Source organism: Anser brachyrhynchus (genome assembly GCF_964034855.1).
Source record: "Anser brachyrhynchus genome assembly, chromosome: 6".
Lineage (NCBI taxonomy): Eukaryota > Metazoa > Chordata > Aves > Anseriformes > Anatidae > Anser > Anser brachyrhynchus.
In genome coordinates, this window is record NC_137700.1 from 32287480 (window position 1) to 32306172 (window position 18693).

General features: G+C 51.0%; 1 protein-coding gene across 3 annotated transcripts in view; it reads right to left on the minus strand.

Annotated features, from left to right (window-relative positions):
* Positions 1–18693, minus strand: part of SH3PXD2A (SH3 and PX domains 2A) — a 252617-nt gene that overhangs the window by 179883 nt on the left and 54041 nt on the right. For all 3 annotated transcript variants that reach the window (XM_080597790.1, XM_080597791.1, XM_080597789.1), the window contains exon 3: positions 3423–3498. In XM_080597790.1, the coding sequence (XP_080453916.1) occupies positions 3423–3498 (76 nt within the window). The remainder of the gene's footprint in view (positions 1–3422; positions 3499–18693) is intronic.

The window sequence follows — 18693 nt, forward strand, 5'->3', positions numbered from 1 at the left end:
GGGGAGAAGGGAATAAAAATGTGAATTTTTCCCTCTCAGTATGATAACAAAAAAAAAAAAGATCATGAAAAATTGAGGGTAGCAGGGTGTGTCTCAAGAAGTAAAATAAAACTACAAAATAGCCCACAGGACTGTAGAGTCCTTATTTGTGTAGGAGGGAAGAGGGGGGAAATATTTGAAGAAATAAACTGATAGAAAGGCAATACAAAAAAGGTGTCTGAAGGAAAGGAAAACTGCCCTTTCCTGCTGTGGCCTCTCCGTGGAGGGCAAGGCTCTGAACTCTGTTACACTTTTCTTGTTCCTGCAGGTAGAAGAGTTTCAGCACAGTCGAATAATAAAGCTTGATTACCCCAACAGGGAGGCAGCCTTGCCTAGTAATTTGCAGCAATACAACCGCAGCAAAACAGCAGCAGTGAGCACAAAGGGGGCTATCATCTGTGCGTAAAGCAAAAACCACAGCCAAAACGTGCCAGGTCAGCGAAGCGGCGGGCAGCTGCCAGCACTCCGTCACGCCCAGGTGGGACGAAACCCGCAGCAAAACGCTTCCCAGGACCGAGGGGAATTGAAGGCCGTGCAGACAGTGGGAGGGAGAGACCTGCAGCAGGGAGCTGAACAGGGCGATGTTTCACCTTTTGCTTTCCACATAAATAAGGATCAGGCAGCATCAGCCCCGTTCCACACGAGGTAAGGTGAGACACAGCTATCGCTGTGCCCAAGGTAAAGGACCTCGAGGGGTCTCCAGGCGCTTGCTGCAGCTGCACGGCTGACCAGTGCTCCTTCTGTGCTGGGGTGATGGCTGAGCACTAGCCCTTTCCTGTGGGAAGGAGAAATGGGAGCTCCTTTTCGCCCGAGGAGACCATCTGCATGCCCTGTCTGCCACCTAGATCACCACGGATAGACCAGGAGGGTGTCTGTGAGGCCGTCCATCTCCCACTTTAGACATCTTCCCTTCTCCAACTCCACGCTAGAAAGAGAATCAGCGTCCTGCATCCCCCAGCCCCTACTCTGACTGCTGCACAGAGTCAGGGGATAAGAAGGGAGGGACTGCGCTCCTACTTTGGGGCCCACGACCATTCCTCTCCTCTTCCTTTCCAGCCCGTTGCTGCAGCAGGAGATTCGGGTTTGGCCACCACGCTTCTGAACACCCACCACATCTGCACGGGGTGCTGCGGCTCCACCACCCTACAAGCGACCTGTCAGCCAGACCCAGGCACACCCTGTGCTTCGGCAAAGCGACCTTAATTCCCCAAGCTCGGAGCACGCCTTTATTTCAGGACAGCACCACGGCATTGCTGACCTGCTGGAGTGCTGGTACCCAGCAGCCACGGGCTGGTGTGTGTCAGCTTTCTAAAACAGACCCGATGGAGGGAAGCCACCAAAGCTTGCAAGCTGCACGGGTGAGCCCAGGGCACTCAGCACCTGGCAGTCGCTCCAACTTGGCTGAATCAGGCCAACAACAAGCAAGCAAGATCATAACATCTTCACAACAGTAAGATTTAAGCACAAACATCTGCCCTGCTGTTTTTTAATTAAGACAGTTTATAGCTAGGTATTTGTTTCAGCAATCCACAGCACCGGCAGCAGAAATGCCACGCATACTCTAATTACGGCAGCTAGTTTATTTAACAGAATTTGACATTGTTTGACATTTAGCTGAGTCACCTTGTTGCTGGATAAAGCAACAAGGGCTTTTCAGCAATTCGACGAGAAAGAGGCAGAGATTCGGTATCAAAAGTAGAACGTATATCACAGATATTTTAAATTAAATACAGATGAGGTCTATTCTCTTCTGGCAGCTCCTCTCTTTCGGACACTAAGTCAGCCAAAATGTTTTCCAGATATAACTCTTCCCTCAAGGACACACAGCAATACCATCTCCCTCGTGTTCTCGGAGGGTGGGAAGTGTTATAATGGGCATATGGGATGTATCTCATCCCCTGCAAATATCACCCACCCGTGTACCGGGATATCCATCACCAAGAACTGCGGGCCGACCGAGCATCAGCGACCTGCAGTCAGCCAACGTTTTTTTTAAGACAAAGTAAAAGAAATTGGCCAGTGGCAGTCAATAGAGGAGGAAGAACCGTTACCTGCAGAAAGAGGTTTTCCTACAGCACCTCACCTAAAGTCATTTCAACACCTGCACAGTGCCTTTTTAGGGGTCTCAAAATGTGTAGCAGCAAGGAAGGCAGGCAAGCAGTACCCATCTGCACTGTACAGACATTTCACAAAGTGACTCATCTACAAGTTTGCTGGTGGCACAGCTGAAAATAGAGCCTGACCTTGGGCTCCTCTCATTCCAGGTTGGAAATTGAGGGCAACACCACCTCCCCCTGGCTGCAAAGGATCTGCAGGAGAGCTGCAGAGAGCAATCCCTGATCCCCGGGGCTGCTTTCCAGAAGGCCCGTGGAGGCTGCCAGGCTGCCGTGCTGCCCTACTGTGGCTCCAACGCTTGCGTCACGTATTTGTGCTGCTGGTTTCCAAGCCCCTGCTCCCTGCTAGCCCCGGAGCTGTGCTCGCCACACATCTGGAGTAGATGTTCTGCCTGCAAACAGTGTCAGGGACTGTGGCACACTCCCGGAGAGGACTAAGCCTTCCCATCCTAGCTTGTCTTTACAGACCTTTGGGGAAGAGTCGGGATCTCCTTTTTACGGTTAAAGGCAGAATAGACCTTTTAATAGGCTGAAAATACTCCATTTATCTTAACACTCAGTGCAGTTAGCCAAACTTGAAGCCAACAGCCAGAATCGTGCAGTCAGACAATAGGGAGCTGGCCTGAGCCAGCATTTCCAAGAGCACGCTGAGGTCTGGCTCAACGCGCTGTGCCATCCCTGCAATCGCTGCTGGAAGCGTGCACAGTTACCCCGAGGAGAGGATATCTATCATGTCTAGCCCCTCTCTGAAAGCTGTCAGAGGGACAGCAGCTCAGGCCAAAGAGACATTTCTTTAACTTTGTGGACAGTATTGCAGAAATCCCTGTTTGCGTTTAATCTTCTCCCAGTTCCCTTTATATCTCAGTAGCAACACTAACTATTCATCCCTTACTATGCAATGTGTCTGCAGAGGCATGGCACCCAGAAACGAACACAATGGGGTCTCTGGTCTCCAGAGGCTTCCCAGCCCAGGCTCAGGCCATGTAGTTGCAACCAGTGGGGACAGCCCCCCGGATGCTATTGAATCCCGTTGTGCAGCAGTGCGTGAGCCAGCCTGAACCTGCACAGCTGATGTAAGATCCCCTGGGAGCCCTAAAGACCATACGAGGTACTGTAGGAGGAAGTGGAGACCTGATATCACAGGCAGCATGTACGAGCTCCCAGGGAAAAGGCACGTGTAAGACCAGCCACAAAAAGCACTAGAGACAGTGGCTGTGCAGCCCCAGGTGCTCTCACCCATCTTGTTTAGGCCTTTTGCCATAGCATTACCTGGCAGAAAAGGGATGATTCTTTGCTTGGGATCTTTCTGGCCTCCTTCGATAGGGAACTTGTCCAGAAGCTGCATCTGCAAAGGAAACAGAAGAAACGTCTTAGGGGGAAAGCAGAGACTGGCTGCTTAGGGACAGAGGATTTCTTGGCCTGCGTATGGTTTGAAAGAGGATTAGCAAAGCAAAGCAACTGCAGGAATCCCTCTGCCCAGTTGCAGAGGAGACTGTACATGAAGATACGATACTGCTCACTCCAAGAAAGGGAGGGCAAGTTTCTGGCAGCGCACAGGAGCTGGGATGGGGCCCGGGCAGACATCTGAGCCCGGCCTTGCCACACTTCTAAAATTAGGTTCTCATCCTTCATCACAAATGTGCCTTGTCTCTACTGCACAGTCTGCCCGGGATGGTAGAGACAGTTTTTACCTGTCCCTATGACAGACCACCTGCCTAGCTAAAAGTGCTGTTCAAGCAACCAGATGAGAGGCTATTTAACAAACTCCCCTATGTGTCTGCTTGCTGGCAAGGCGCTGCCCACTGCCCTGGCCCATTAGGAGCATTCCTCTTTTCCCAGGGAGAAACAGAAGGGTGCCAAGCACCCTTGAGCACGTGGTTATGGAGCACCTGAGCCAGCGTTTTCTTAAAACCTCAAAAAGCTACCTTCCAGCGATCCCACTCGCCCATTCCCCCATTCCCAGCAGACCGGGAGAGACGTCTTTCAGCCCACAGCCTGCGGGCCCTGCAGCCCCTGAGGAAGGAAGCCAAGCCCTCCCGCTACCTGGCCTCGCGAGACCCCTGTCTTCTCACCTGAACTCCATCCACGCACCACCCAAAACAAACACCTAAGCTGGCAGCGAAATCTAACTGGGGGGGCTCTTCAGCCAGCACTGAACTGAAGCAGCGCTGTGTGTGCAACAGCAAGGCCGTTTGAGCTAACCACCTTTCAGCTACCTCAATCGATTTCCTTTAAGAAATATATTTTTCTTTTGCTATAACAGGAAAAAAACAGACTCTTTTTTTTTTTTACTGTTTTTGTTTTAAGCACACAGAGCCCTTCTCCTCTTCCACCGCACACAACATCCCCGGCCTTTTCCCCATATGGAACGGCAAACCAAAGATCAAGAGGAAACTCGGGAGCAGAGGGAACATCTGTGCAGGAGAAAAACTTAAAAGATCCCACATGTTTCCCCATCAGGGAGTCAGCCTGGTAAATAAATAGACCGTAGCTTTGCGGATTGTTCGCTAACTCACTTTTCTACCTACAGAGACACAATTTTTATTGAAAACGGGAAATTTTGTTTTCTTGGAGATGGAGCTCCGGGTGTCTGAGGACAGCCACGGGCAGGAGTTTTGTTCAAAGAAGGGAAAGGGGAGGGGGAAAAGCCCCACTGATTCACTTGAAACTTCCCTGCTCCTACACTTTCAGCCAGGATTCTCACTTTACTACACAGTGACTTATTCAGGCTGGAACCGATACAGTCAAATTCTCATGGTTATTCTTGGAGTTAGATTAGCTTGGCTAATACAAGCGTTGTCAACCACATCAAGAGCGTCGCAATGTGTACAACAGCTCTATTTATCTAAAGGGTGGATATCAGCAAAATAGATACAACAAGCTACAGCTGGAAGAGTTTGGCTAAACTTTCCTAGACGACACTGCCCCAGCTCTCGCTTCCGCTGGGAGGGCCTGGATGGCAGAGAGCTGGGGGTGGCACAGGGTCTCCAGAGGCCATCGGTGCGATTTATGGGGCCACAGCCTGTCCCAAGGGTGAAATCCCCTGCAAGTGCGGCAGATTTCTCACCTTCTTTGATATATCAGGCAATATCCCAATGGGCAACACGCAAAACTAAAGGCAAGGAGTGAAGCTGCTGCTCCTCGAGGAGACTGTGCGAGGTTGGGCACCTATGGAGGAGAGGGACAGTCCCCCTGGAAGCCTCTAGCCCCAGATGATGCCCGCTGCTGGCTTGTGGATGAGCCCCTGGACCAGTCATTTGAGCGAGAGAAGTGGGGCAGTGCTGGGCACCTGGGCACAAGTGTCAGGATGGAACTAGCAGCTGAATCTCTGGCGTGACATAGGGAACTCAACAGAGATCCTACAAAGGATCTGTGCAAGGACATAACTGCAGGCCAGCAGTAATGCCCCGGCCTCTGTACCCAGCTGTTCTCATCAGTGCCTAATAAAGCACTCCCAGCACGACTATGTCTGTGTGAATGAGCATTAATGACACGGAAAACCTGCAACACAGACTGGAAGGTAGTGAGTGCTCATCAGCTCTGCAGGGCAGGAAACCCTTCGGGATGTCAAAGCAAAACAAAAAGAAGCACAGACCCTTCCTCGGCACTTCCCTGATGAGTTCTGCTATGTAAAACCAGTGCAAATTAGCTCTAAAGTCCTAAACAAGCAGGATCCTGTACCTTTACACCCATGGACAAGGACAAGCAGAAGACAAGGAGAGATGGGCTTGGGGGGCGGGGGGGGAACAGCAACAGGCCTGAATGAAACATCCCGAACCTGCCAGAGGTGATGGGGCACCCTAAGCCAAAGCCCATCTCTAGTCAGAAGAGATGCTACCAGTGGAGACAAATGGAGCGGCCCAAAATGCAGGGAGCTACGGGCTGCACCACAGAAGCTCCTCCTGGTAGTCGCAGCACTTTCCCCTGTGGATAATTAACAGCAGAAGACCAATAAAGAGATTTTCGGTTCACTTAGATGTCTGCAGAGCATCCAAAAGTTGAAAACTCTTTAGTGTGTGACAAATGGTTTTTTCATGAAAGGAAATCATTATGTTTCTTGCAAATATACATATAACTGGTAAAAAATATCCTTCACTTCAATAGCCCCTGGCTATTCTGTTCAGACATGGCAGTCTCCACAAACTGTTTGAGACACAACATTCAAGTTAGGGACAAGCTTCACTGCATGAAGAAGTCACCTCCTGTTGCCTAGAGTAAAACCATCCCGGGGGAAAGGAAAGGAAAGGAGGGCAGTCTGGATGTGGAGGCTTCCCAAAGGATGGAGTTTGGGCAGACAAGAAAACCAAGTGGGCAATGCATTTTCAGCAAATCTGCAGGAGCTCACACTCATTTTTTCTGCTTACGAACACTCGCACATAAATCCCACCACGGGCTCCGATGGCATGACGAGTGGGATGAGCAGAAAGAAACTGTCAGCGTGTCACCGTGGCACGGGGTGGGGGATCCGTTTGGGAACAGGGCGGGTATATGGAAACCGGGAAATGGGCTTCCCACCCAGACAGGCAACACGTCTGGAGGCAGGCTGAACAAACACGTCCCATTCCTGCTTCTGGCACAACAGATGTGCATCCACAAGTAATTTGCCACCAAAACCACCTCCCCAGGCTTTGTGTCCCCAGATTACTCCGGGTTTGCCAACAGCTTTCCTACGTAAGTCCTCCACAGAGTCCTGCCCTGGGCTCTGAGCAGCTTTGTTCTCGCTTCTGCACTAAGCTCCTTTAGAAGACCTGCTACAAACCTTGTGGCCCACATTAGGACTTTCTTACTCACAGTGGTCAGTAAATGATAATGTAATTAATCAAAATAAAAACCAAGGGAATTACTTGTGTGAGGTGCTGCTCGTTAAGATGGGCGCAGTCTCAGAGCACTGTCCTACTCCGCTCCTTACTACCTACACATAGCCGTGAGATCACAGGACTGGCAAGGATATGGAAGAGGAAAAGGATTTCAGTGGTATCACCTCTAATAATAACTGGCCTCTTTTTTTGAAGTCCAGCTCCTGGAGGCGGGCAGTTGTTTGAGAATCAGCATCCACTGTTAAAAAACAACCAAAAACCACTCTCGCTTTTACAATTCAAAGATAAACTTGCAACCATCATCCAAATTCATCCTTAAAGGCCACGAAAATGAAAGACAAATAGCACAGTCTCGACACTTTCGGTATAAACGTAGGGAGCTCTGGAAGCTGCCTCGCACATTTACGTCGCATGGGACATGAGGGAGAGGCCGCCAGCGAGGCTGTTATTTCCTTTTCATCTCTTCTGCTTCAGACCACCTCTACCTAGAAGGTGAATATGCAGCGAAGAAAGAGATGCTCCTGCAAATAAGGGTCGGATTTGGCCCAGCAGTCACCTGCTGATGGCATCTGTGATCACATCACATCAGTTTTGCTGTGAAAATCAGATTCAGCTCCCCGTGCCTTAGGATGGTACCACCTGATTAAAAATCAAACAAAGAAAAACAAGCATCCTTTGAGACGACCCTCATCTGAAGATGAGAAGCCAGGCAGTTTCCTGGTAATTATTTACTTACTGCCTTTTATTTACCGTGGTTAAACTTTCACAAAACAACATTTCCTTCTCTTTTACATGTAAGGACTAAAAGCACCTGAGACGAAGGGCTGACTTGTCTTTTTCAAGAGATCAGACTTTTACTCTGCTGCAAGCCAACCAGTGAGGGGAAGACGAACATAAACTGCTTAATGGCCTGATCCTGCAGCATTTGGCAGTGGGAATTCGTTCCTGATTTGGTCTCGAGGTTTTGGAAGCGTGTGACCAAATCTAACTCTCTGAAACTAACCCACCGACGGTACCTGATCACCGTTTATGCCTTACTCTGTGGACTGAAGCTGGAGTTTCCTGCTGGGCTGTTAATTCCTGCCCTTCCTTCCCTGCAGCAGTTTTAACTCTCCCCCAGTTACAAGAGTGAAGTTCTCCACACCTCTTAAAATGAGCAAATTAGGACACCCACGGAACCTCTTATCAGAGCGCATATCTCGCTGGTTCCTTTCAAGTGGATGTAAGTTTGCCTTGTGCACAGATAAAATCAAAGTCCCCCAGGAGGTCAGTGCTGCAATCACAGGAGATTTATTTTAACAAACAGAGACCCTGAGAATGACTTTCATCCAAACCCATTACTTTGGCGGGCGAAACAACATCCAGAGCTGCAAACGGATGCAGGACTCCGACCTTTTGCAGAGAGAGACACTTTCTGCAGTGTCTGATTTACTCTCGTCCCAGCAAAATAGCCAGTTGGTGAAAAGCAAATCATGACCATGAGACTGAGAACAGCGTATTTCTGGCAAGGTGCCCCCAGAAACTCCAGCAAGTTTGCCACCTTACACTCCGTCACTCGAGAGGTCCCAAGGCTACAACTCTTCCTACACCAAATGCAAAGACGCTTCTCTCTTCCCAAGCTTCTCTCTTCCCAAGTGCTCATCAGAAAATGTGCTTTTCATTAAAAAAGAGGCAAGCCAAGAATAGCATGAGCCTAGCCACTGCTGGATGTGAAAAGTACATGAGGATGAAAGGTAAAGTGCACGAGGAGAGGTAGGCATCAGGCACAGAGGGGGAGCTCCTGGTGATCCCTTCTCGTGTGGCTCATCTGAGCTCAGTCAGAGTCCCAAGAAGCAACGAAGAGCTAAAGGCAGCTCATGGGGCAGAGGAGAGAAGGCATCCGTACAAGTGTGGTGTTGTGTGCGCCCTTCTGCGAGAAGGCTGCAAAAGAAACTGATAAAAAAGCAGTGCTGCTGCCAGGGATCTACAATAGGAGATAATGAAACTCACACCCTCACCAGGAGGGGTTTAGAGCATCCGCCACTCAAAAAAGCTTGAAAGAACCTGATGTGGCTAATGAAAGCTTAGATGAGAAGGGGAGGTAAGATATCAGAATAGAAAATGTTATTAATTAAACCCGGAAAAGCAGCAGCAATTTCCTTTCCTTCTGAAGATGAAAACCAGCTGTGTTGCTTGCTGACATGACCAACGGTTACAGCATCGTCAGCTACGTTCTGAGTTACACACGGTGGGATTTGCAGGGAAGGGCGAAGCCAGAATCAGGTTGAATCCTGCCATCTGCCAGAGCTTTCCCATGGATAAAGCTCTCTGTGGCTCTGCCTCTGCTTTTGCAGCTGCAAAATGGGAGAGATCTCAGGAAGGTGACGTGAGATCTAATCAAGAGCCACCAAACGCTCTGAGCCTGATTCAGCAGAGCAAGAGTCAGAGGCCAAATTTAAAGGAATTGCACTTCAAAATCAGCAGGACAGAAGCAAATGGAAGAAGTATTATCAGTGGCTTTCAGAAATGCTTATCCTCCCACTTGTGGGCTTGTCCATCTGCAGCATACTGCAAATCCCGGTTAACCAGAGCATCCAGGGTGGTCTTTCACTTAAGGAAGACGGTTAGCCCCCAGTTCCAGCAAATGGCTCTCACCCTGCTCAGTACCACAGCAACATTTCAGTGGATTTCTGCCTCTGTCAGCAGGTGAAAACAAGCCTGAGTGTTGATGACACGAGAGCCAGTCACCCCAGGTTCACCTCGTATCAGCGTGCTCAGAGAAGATCGCCTCCTCACCATTTGGATTTCAGGGCAGCTCTTCTGCTAGAGCTTGTTGGTGGAGCATCCGTGACACAAGCGGGAAGGCCTGGCTTACCCCAGCTCAGGGCATGTCTGCTGGGATCAGGGACAGGAGCACGTGTATGACAGGGAACAAAGCCACCATCTCTGGGGCAGATCCCTCCGTAGGACACAGCTGTTGGAGGATTTCTCCTGGATGCGGGTCACACCGAGCTCGTGTTTATTCCTCCTCTGCCTTACTCTCTCCGAGGAGCAAGAAACCAGTTTGCCCCCCTAGACACAAACCCGCAGGAGGTCTGGCTAGCTCCCACCCCTTCAGAAAGCGACAGGGCTGAAACAGAGCTGCTCCTGAGCACAGCAGCAGTTAGCCAAAGTTCGCAGAGGACTTGGAGATCTCTGGGTGAGGGCATGAAACAGACTGAGCCCAGCTGTTAGCCACTCACGTGGATAACCAATATCTTAGGCAGAAGGAGGTGAAACTCCATCGCTTCCTAACGCAGTAACCCGTTCCCCAGTGCAGCAGGAATAATTCCATCAGGCAGCCAGTGACACTGGCTCTCCCCTGGTGTTACACGGTGCCACAGCATGCAAGAGAAGTGCATTCATTCAATTACTAGGAAGCAGCAGTAACTGGCTTCCCTTTTATTTTGAAAGCAAAAAAAAAAAAGAAAGAATTAAAGCAAAAACTGTCCGGATAACGGCTAACGTGCCTGACAATGACAGCACTATAGGATATGTTCTGAATTAAATATAGTGCAATCCGTGAGAAAGTCAAACAAAAGCAGGAAAACACATATAAAATAAAAAGAACAGACTTTTAAAGCATGGTGTAATCCCCAAAGGGAAAACGCCTCTCTCAGGTCTGAAAATTTCCACCAGAAACCTTGGAAATCTTACAAGCCCTTCAGTATCCAACTCAAACAGCCAGGAGAAGAGAAGGGGGGGGGGAAGCAGGGAGTGGGGGTGTTTCCCCAACATAATCCATCAAAAGAGGGAATGCTGCTTCCCAGCTGACAGTTGGTGTTTTTCTTAGAGAAACGCAGCTTTCTCTAAGGGCTCCGCAAAATGAGCCCGGCGTTTGTGGCTAACACAGACTAGCAAAACATTCAGAGGTGCTGGTTTGGGATGACAGAGCCACTCGGTGCATCTCTGAAGAGCTTCTCAGAAAGCCTACCCTGTCCCTTCACAGAGCAGCTATTGATGTGTCCTGCCAGAAGCATTTTGTCTCCCCAGAGCTAAATTAGGCTGGCCTCATCTGACTTAACCGCACTGGAAGATGCTGGGACAAAGGCTACTTCATGCTTTTCCATCTATCCGTGGTGGATTTACGGCCCTTGTTACTCTGCTATCTGCAGTGCGTTTGCCCCAGCAACATCCCTGGGAAGCGAGGCCACACCATAACGCCTGTGGAAAGAGAGAGAAGAGATGAATGCTGCGGTTATATGGCACGGCGAGGTCATGCAGAGATGTTGGAGACGTGCTGATGCTATGCCCCGCTGGGTCAATTAGCTGAGCTTCGGAGGCAGGCTCATCATTTTAGGAGGGGATGCAAACGCTTTCCCTTTTTTCCCTTTTTTCCGGAGCTAGAGCATCAAGAGATGGCCGAGCTATTCAGACTGCACAGTCCAGGCATGTCCTAAAAGGCTCGCTGCAGGGCACAGTGACAGTCTGGGCTGGAGAGAGGAGCTGACTTAACAGTGGAGCAACAGAAATACGTCTGACAGCACCACCAGAGCACAAGTCCCATTTTTAAGTACGGTGGCAAGTGCAGGAGCTTCGCTGAAAGCAGAGGGAGCAGAGCACCAAGGTCACCCCTGTTAATCGCCGCTTCCTCCATTGCCTGAGAGCTCCATAACCATTTACCTTCTGTCCTCCTCTCAATTTCAGCCCTTCCAAGCCAACCGCTGACACACAGCGCAGCACCACGGACCTTTAGGGTTTATTAGCGCATTAACCTTACTGAGCCACGGCAAAGGCCCCACAGCACAAAGACGGCCAGTTCCTAACTCCTACCAAGAGATCTCTGTCCCGGCAGGAGCAGCTCAGCCCGGCAGTGGGTCCAACACAAAGGGCGGACGGGTCAATGGGAGGCTGCAGCGTCCCAGAGCTTCCTGCCCTTGGATAACGCTGCCTCGCAGCTGAAAGCAAGGTGCTGCGGGCTGTATGCAAAATGCAGCACAGAGCCATTAGCAGAGCGCTGCTCTTAATTAAACACTTGCTGTTAACACTAATTACACACCAAGTATTAAGGTCAGCACCACCTGCAGGCTGGTTTGGTTTTGCCCCAGCCTGTTTTGTCCAGCACTGTCCTTCTGTCAAATTATTCTTGCAAGCCTCCTGACCTGCTCCCCAGTGTCACAGGCTAAGGACAACATCTCATGGGCAGGGAACTGATTTATCATTCCAGGGTCTGCTCGTGTGCCAGCGTCACTTCCCCTGCGTCCAGCCCATCCTCCAGGGCAGCTGAGGCGTCAAGGGCTGGAGAATCACGTCTATCCCGCACAGCAGTGCCCTGTTCTGCCTTGTTCCTCCCTTATAAAGACATAACAGCTGATGGCATCGGCATTTTAAGCCAGGGCTACTCCGACAGACAGACCCCATCTACATGAAGCAGTGCAAAGCCTGGTGTGGGAGTGCTCTCAGATGCCATTTCCACGCCGGAGGGCAGCTCATCTCGCACCCAGAGCCCATCCTCAGCGAGACTTCTGCTGCTCACACAGCAATGAGCACCGCTTTGACTAAACCCGCTTAAACAGACACTCTTAGTTAATTTGGTAGAGTTTTGTGACCTGCAAGGCTACTCCCCTGCTTCCACTACTACGGGAGAGATGAGGCTTTAGCTCCAAACGTATGAAATTTAATCCCCGTGTTTTCATAATCTACATCTTCTCTACAGCCTGTTAGCTCTGCTTGATATATTGTCCCCTGGAAACCACAAGCAACTTTAATATTGAAAGCAGAAACAATAGCTCCGAACACAATGGCACATTTTACTTTAGCAGCTCCATCTGCAATCGTATCTAGTCATCTCCGTAGGACGCTGGTTGTAGCTCTGGGGAGACAGGGAGAGCGGCCGCGCGGCTCAGCACAATGAAGAAACCGTGCCAAACAAAACACAACCACAGGTTTTAACTATGTGCTGGGAGGAGACTCCTTTGTCTTCTTTCTCCCTCTCTCCCTACCTCCAACCGTCGAGATGTTTTGCCTGTGGATCTGGTTCCAAGCACATGCGTCTCCCGTCCCTGGGGTAATTTAGAAAGGAGCACAGACGACGAATCCCATCAGCCGAGCGGGCAGACGGAGCTGCATGTAACAGATATCATGCTCCGGGCCCCGAGGGAGGCAAGCACGCAGCCAGCAGGACGAGCGTTTTCAGACAGCTCAGGGCCAGCTGCAAGCCTCTCTGTTCCCAGACCCAGCGCTTGCCCTGCGGCTCAGATCCCACCCGGTCCCAGGTGCGGGGACCTGCTGAGGGTCCTCATCTTGCACCTACGGGCAGCAAAGCTGCCCGGTGCCCAGGAAGGACAGACTCCAAGCCATGGTTCCTCCCCTGGGCTTGCAATGGAGGGAGGGAGGAGTTATGCCCCACAACATAAGAACAGGGGCACAGGGGCATCTCACAGGTGTGTTTCTATCTACAGATCTACCAGTACTGGTGAAATCCACGTGCAACATTCAGCAAAACCACTTTCAAAGCAACGCCAGCACAAGTACACAGCATGGATGCCTTAGCTGGGCACCTAAACCCACGTCAGCTCCTTCCAGCAGCTGCCCTAAAGCACTGTGTGGGTATTGGTGCCCAATAAATTCCCTTAAAAAAAGAGGGATTTGGGTGACATCTGAATCCTAACAGCCCGTGCCCAGAAAGAGGACCCCAGGGGACCCATGCAGCCACCCTGCTGTGCCAAAGGACCTTGTGGATGGGCCAGACTGTGCCCAAGGCTGTACTGGAAGGAGGGACACCACGTCCCGCAGGACAAACCCAGCCCAGACCCCTGAGAAGGGAGCCTGAGACTGAAACCTTATTTTTGTACGTACAAGCCCGCCTTAGGAGCTTCGTTAATTTAATTGAGAATGAAAGCAAACCCTGGGAAAGAAGACGGGTTTGGACGATGGCCATCAGGGCTGCGTGTGTGCGGCGCGGAGCAGGGTGGGCACGGCGGCTGCTCACAGGGTCCCCGCGTTACACCGCGCTGCTTTTGTTCCTGCAGGGCCTTTCATTCAGATAATCCTTCGTCCCGGGACACGCTGCTCGGGGACCAGCTGATATGCTGTATATTATACCAACTAATCACATGTAACGCTTGGCAGAGTATTAAAAGCAGCGGTGGAGGTCTTTGACAAGGCTGCTTTTTTTGTTTGGTTTGGTCTGTTTTAATCACAGTAGCTTTTAAGCGGCCCAGGCACGCTGTCAAGAAACGCTCTCGGGGCTGTGACTTTCCCAAAGCTGCGGATGACAAAACTGCTGCAAGTCGTGAGGGACGCCGAGCACACCGAGGCTGAGGGCCGCATCCGGGAGGAGAGGGACTCCTTCCAGCCCCGTCCTCGCAGCGGGACGCTTCCAGCCCGGCGGGGTCTGCGAGGGCCGCGGGCTGGGCTGTGGCCAGAGGGATCAGGCTGGGAGGTGGCGGCACGCTGCTCCCTGCCCCGTGGAGAACAAGGCTGCCTTCAGAGCCGGAGCTGCTCTGCCCGCAGGAGAGCTGCCTCTCCCGTCCCAACCAGGGCAGCGGCTTCCTGAGCTTTCAGCCGAGGGTGGCCGCGGAAGCACGGGGGCTGCCCGCCAGCACCGCGTGTCATCTCGCACTGACCCCGCCGGGTACCATGCGGGCATCTAGGGCTACTTCTCGTCATCCCCGGGGGTTTCCCCATGTCTCTGTTCTGTCCTCCTCCCCAGCACACAAAGCCACAATAAAGAGACACGAGAGGGATGCCCAGACTGCGGAAATATCCCTGCAGATGTGTTGGAAGGCCCAAGTCTAGCCAACACGCTGCAGGTACCACACATAAATACCTGGCTGGGGCAGGGAATTAGCATTTCACAGACCCCCTGCCAAAATTTCTTGATGATGCTTCATTGAAGAAAGCACCCAGGAACAGGGTAACTTGCACCAAGGAGGTTCAACACTCAGGGCCATGACCATGCCCTCCAGTTCCCTCGCCAGCAGCCACCGAGCTGTCTGAGGGCAGGGCGGTTTTTAGAACTGGCTGCTGCTTTTCTGAGCCCCCCCGACTCCAGTGGGATCTGTAGGAATATTTATTTGAAATCAAAAGGCCTGATTTGAGGCTTAGGAAAACTTTTGCAAAGTTTCTTCTTATCTTCAGTGTATTTTAGATCAGCCTTTAGCACCTCAGCATCAGAGCAGGGTACAGCCTGTCTAGGGAATTTGCAGCCATCTGCAGAACCCAGCCGTAAAATTTCCGTTTAAGAACAAAACAGATCCCCAAAAAGAAGTGAGAAGTGAGGAGGAGGTGGAAGGAGGAATGTCACATCGACTGCTTTCTACCAGGACACAAGAAACTTAATTTTCGAAGTTCCACGTGTGGATCCTGCTGAGGGCAAGACTCACTACTGAAAGCACAGGTTGAGCAGTTTGCCACGGTAAAGCACGACGTCAGCCTCACTGAACCCTGATACTGCTGATCTCCTTTCATCTCCCTTCATTATCAAGCACGGATGGAAAAGAGCATGGGAGGGCAGCAGCTACACACCTGTGGGCAGCCCTGCACGCAGAGCCGGTGAGCCGCTCGTTGCCAGCAATCCAGATGCAAAGTTATCTCGCTTAATTAGGGCTTCCTTTGGGGGGAAACCTTGGCTCGAGTAACTGCACAAATACATTACGCTACCAGACACACACGCGTACACACAAACAACCTATTTTGCTAAGCCAGGTGCAGACGATTGTTTCTAGCCCTTCATCTGGGGCTGCTGCGCTCCTCTCCATGAGGTCAGGCACAGGAGAACATTGCACTGGCCACAAATGGAGGAAAACCTGAGAGAGGCTTAAGCAAAACTGAAACGAGACTCAGAAGAAATGTTCCCCGCTCTAACAGGTGCGGAGGCGCGATTCGGCGTACTTCCACACACGAGCTTTCAACACAGCCTGAATGTCACACCGCAGATCTAACGTGGTTAAGGAGGCTTTGAAATCTCACCCCTGCTTTGAACCTTGAAGATTAGCATCAGCGTGGAGAAGGATTTGAAGCTGGAGGAAGATGCTCATGTTTCGAAAGCAAGCAGCAGCAGGTGAAGGGGCAAGCAAAGGGGCTGCTCTCCATTACGGGCAGCAGGAGCAGCCCGGGCAGGTGATCCCCTTCCCTTGACGTGGGACCGAACAGGATTAAACTGTGCAAACACAACAGAGGCTTGAAAAGGAAAACTAATTTCCCTTCTTAGCGATATTGAGGCACGCAACAAGGCAAACTGCCAGACAGCTTCTCTTGCCTTTCTGTTAAAATTGAGCTGAAGATTATGATTCGAGCGTCAAGGCTTTCAATGACAGACAGGCTGTCACTGTGATAGTATCTCACCTGCTGAAAAGCATCTCTCAAACGTCAAAGAAGGTGGAAAAAGAACTTCAAGCTTTATATCCTGAGTCTGAATGTGTCCCTTGAGGTGCTGCTTCCAGATCGACGCAGCAAGAACCCATTTCTAACATCAGAGTATGGAGAACGGAGGTAAGACTAACAGGAAGAAAAGATGCTGCTGTGGTGTTGGTTCTCAGCTTAATGCTGACCTGCAGGAGTCCACCAGGTCCAGGAGACGTGCAGACAACAACAACAAAGAGATAATACAAGACCTTGTGTAGGTAATAACTAAATACAAACTAGCTTGTCCTAGAGGAATGTTGTATGTCCATCCTCCAGGCCTGCAATAGGAAAGCTATTGCAATATTTCTGATATTCAGGATGACGGCAGTCTCACAAGATGAGATTTTCTGTGAACTTTTACTGTCCTTGGACCAGAACCCAATGCCCAGGACTGAATTTAAAACCCTGCATGAGAACAAACTGATCAGTCTGAGTTTTCACCAGGGCCCCAGTCCCTACTGCATCCGCGTGCCTCGTGGTCACAAGTTAATTTATCCTCTCAAAATCCACGAGACGAAAGCTCTTACAGAAAGGGCAATCCAAAATCCAAATCTCTAAAACCCAGCTTTTCTGCTATAGTCAGGACAAAAAAACAAAAACAACACGGTGTTCTTCCTTGTAGCACTTTCATCGTACTAAGAAAATAAGGCAGAAGGACAATACACCTTATGTGTCTATAGACACGAGTCTATAAGGCTGTGAATGATGGTTTGCACCAGGTGTAGAAGCACTAGAGATCGTTGCTAAACTTGCCTCCCCATGGAGAAAAACTGACCGAGTGCTTGTGGGCTGGAGCACGCGGAAGCTGAGCGCGACCCTTCCTGCACGAGGCTCTCACTGCTCATCTCTCAAGGCAGGAGCACAGCGAGCACCCAGCACCCACGGCTCGGTCCTGCAGCGTTACCCCAGCTGGCCCATCTCCGCTCCCTTCAACAATAAGATGGGGCTAGCCGCACAATGCTTTTATCTCAACAGAGAGCGCCTGGGCTCAGCTCATAACGATGAACAAAGGGATTATTGCTTTCAATTTGTGTTCATCGGGGCTTGCGGCCTCTCATGCATTTTCCGTCCTCAGACACCAAGGAGACCGAGGTCTGCTCAGAGCTGGTTTGTGCTGCTGCAATACAAATAAATTAATGGGTCACCACGAGGGAAGGAAAGAGTTTTCCACCCTAAAGACTGACTTACTTGAGAGCCTGACATATCTCAAATCAATTTTTTAGAATATATTGAAAGGGCTCTCTTTTATAGAGGGACTTTGTTATGACGTGGAAAATTCACAGCTCCTAACATCAAGCCACGGGCGAGGCAGCCTGGAGTATGAATTAAAAATAATGTGGTTGTTTGCAGAAATCAGCAGCACCGATTTAAATCCACACCCTCCTCCCTCCTCAAATAATCACCCTGTGAACGGAGGTGGTTTATGGAGCCTTTTGGAAAATGTTCCTCATGGCCTGCCTCCCGAACCCAAAATAAAATACATCACATCGCAGCAAATACTTCACCAGGGTGCTGCTCTCTCTTCCCCCAACCCACGCCTCTCATTTGTTGCTAATTAAATGAACCAGCAGGTGCTTGGAGCACAAGCTCGGCCCGGCTGCAGCGAGCACGGTGATCAAACCCCCCTGGAATGTCTTCTTGGAGAGCGGCGTCCTTCCAGGGACCGGACTTGAGGAGGAAAGAGCAGATTAGAGGCGAGGGATGGGTCAGCCTTTGGCTGCGAGCTCCACTGTCAGAGGGCGCTTTCGAAGGACGGGTCACTAGAAACGGATGGTTTTTGGGGGGAAGATGTTGGCTCCTCTCTATTTTGCAAGTCCCTTTCCTGACATCTGGGCTGGACGAACCCCAATCTCCTTCCCACCCCCCTTCAGACCCAGTGTAGCTGCTCTGCGTAATCCCACCGCAGAGCATCCTCCCCCACACAAAGGGGAGTGAGGACAACCAAAATGGTCAGGCAGAGACCAGCAGTGCTGTAGCCAAGGCAGGAGATGTCCCAGCCTAGCCCTGGGCGAGGCCAGGAAAAGGATGCACAGCGAGCCGGGTGTCAGACCGGCTGGGAAGGTTATCGGCTGTGTCTGTGACACATCAGGCCACGCCAGTGACACGTTCCTAGCTGCCACCCAGAGCAAGTGGGGACACGCCTGGAGAGCAGTTTTGTGACAGCAGCTGGAGCTCTGGGACGTGTCCTCGCACCACGGCTGCTGGTGCACCCACCTACCTGCTGGCCTCCACGCTGTGCGACCACATACAGGTTCTCGGGGGATATGGCATGGACCAAACCCGCCCCGCGTCCTTCTGGTGAAAGCAAACGGCCTTGCTGCCAGCAACACCAAGCCTCACCTCCTGACAGCAGAGAT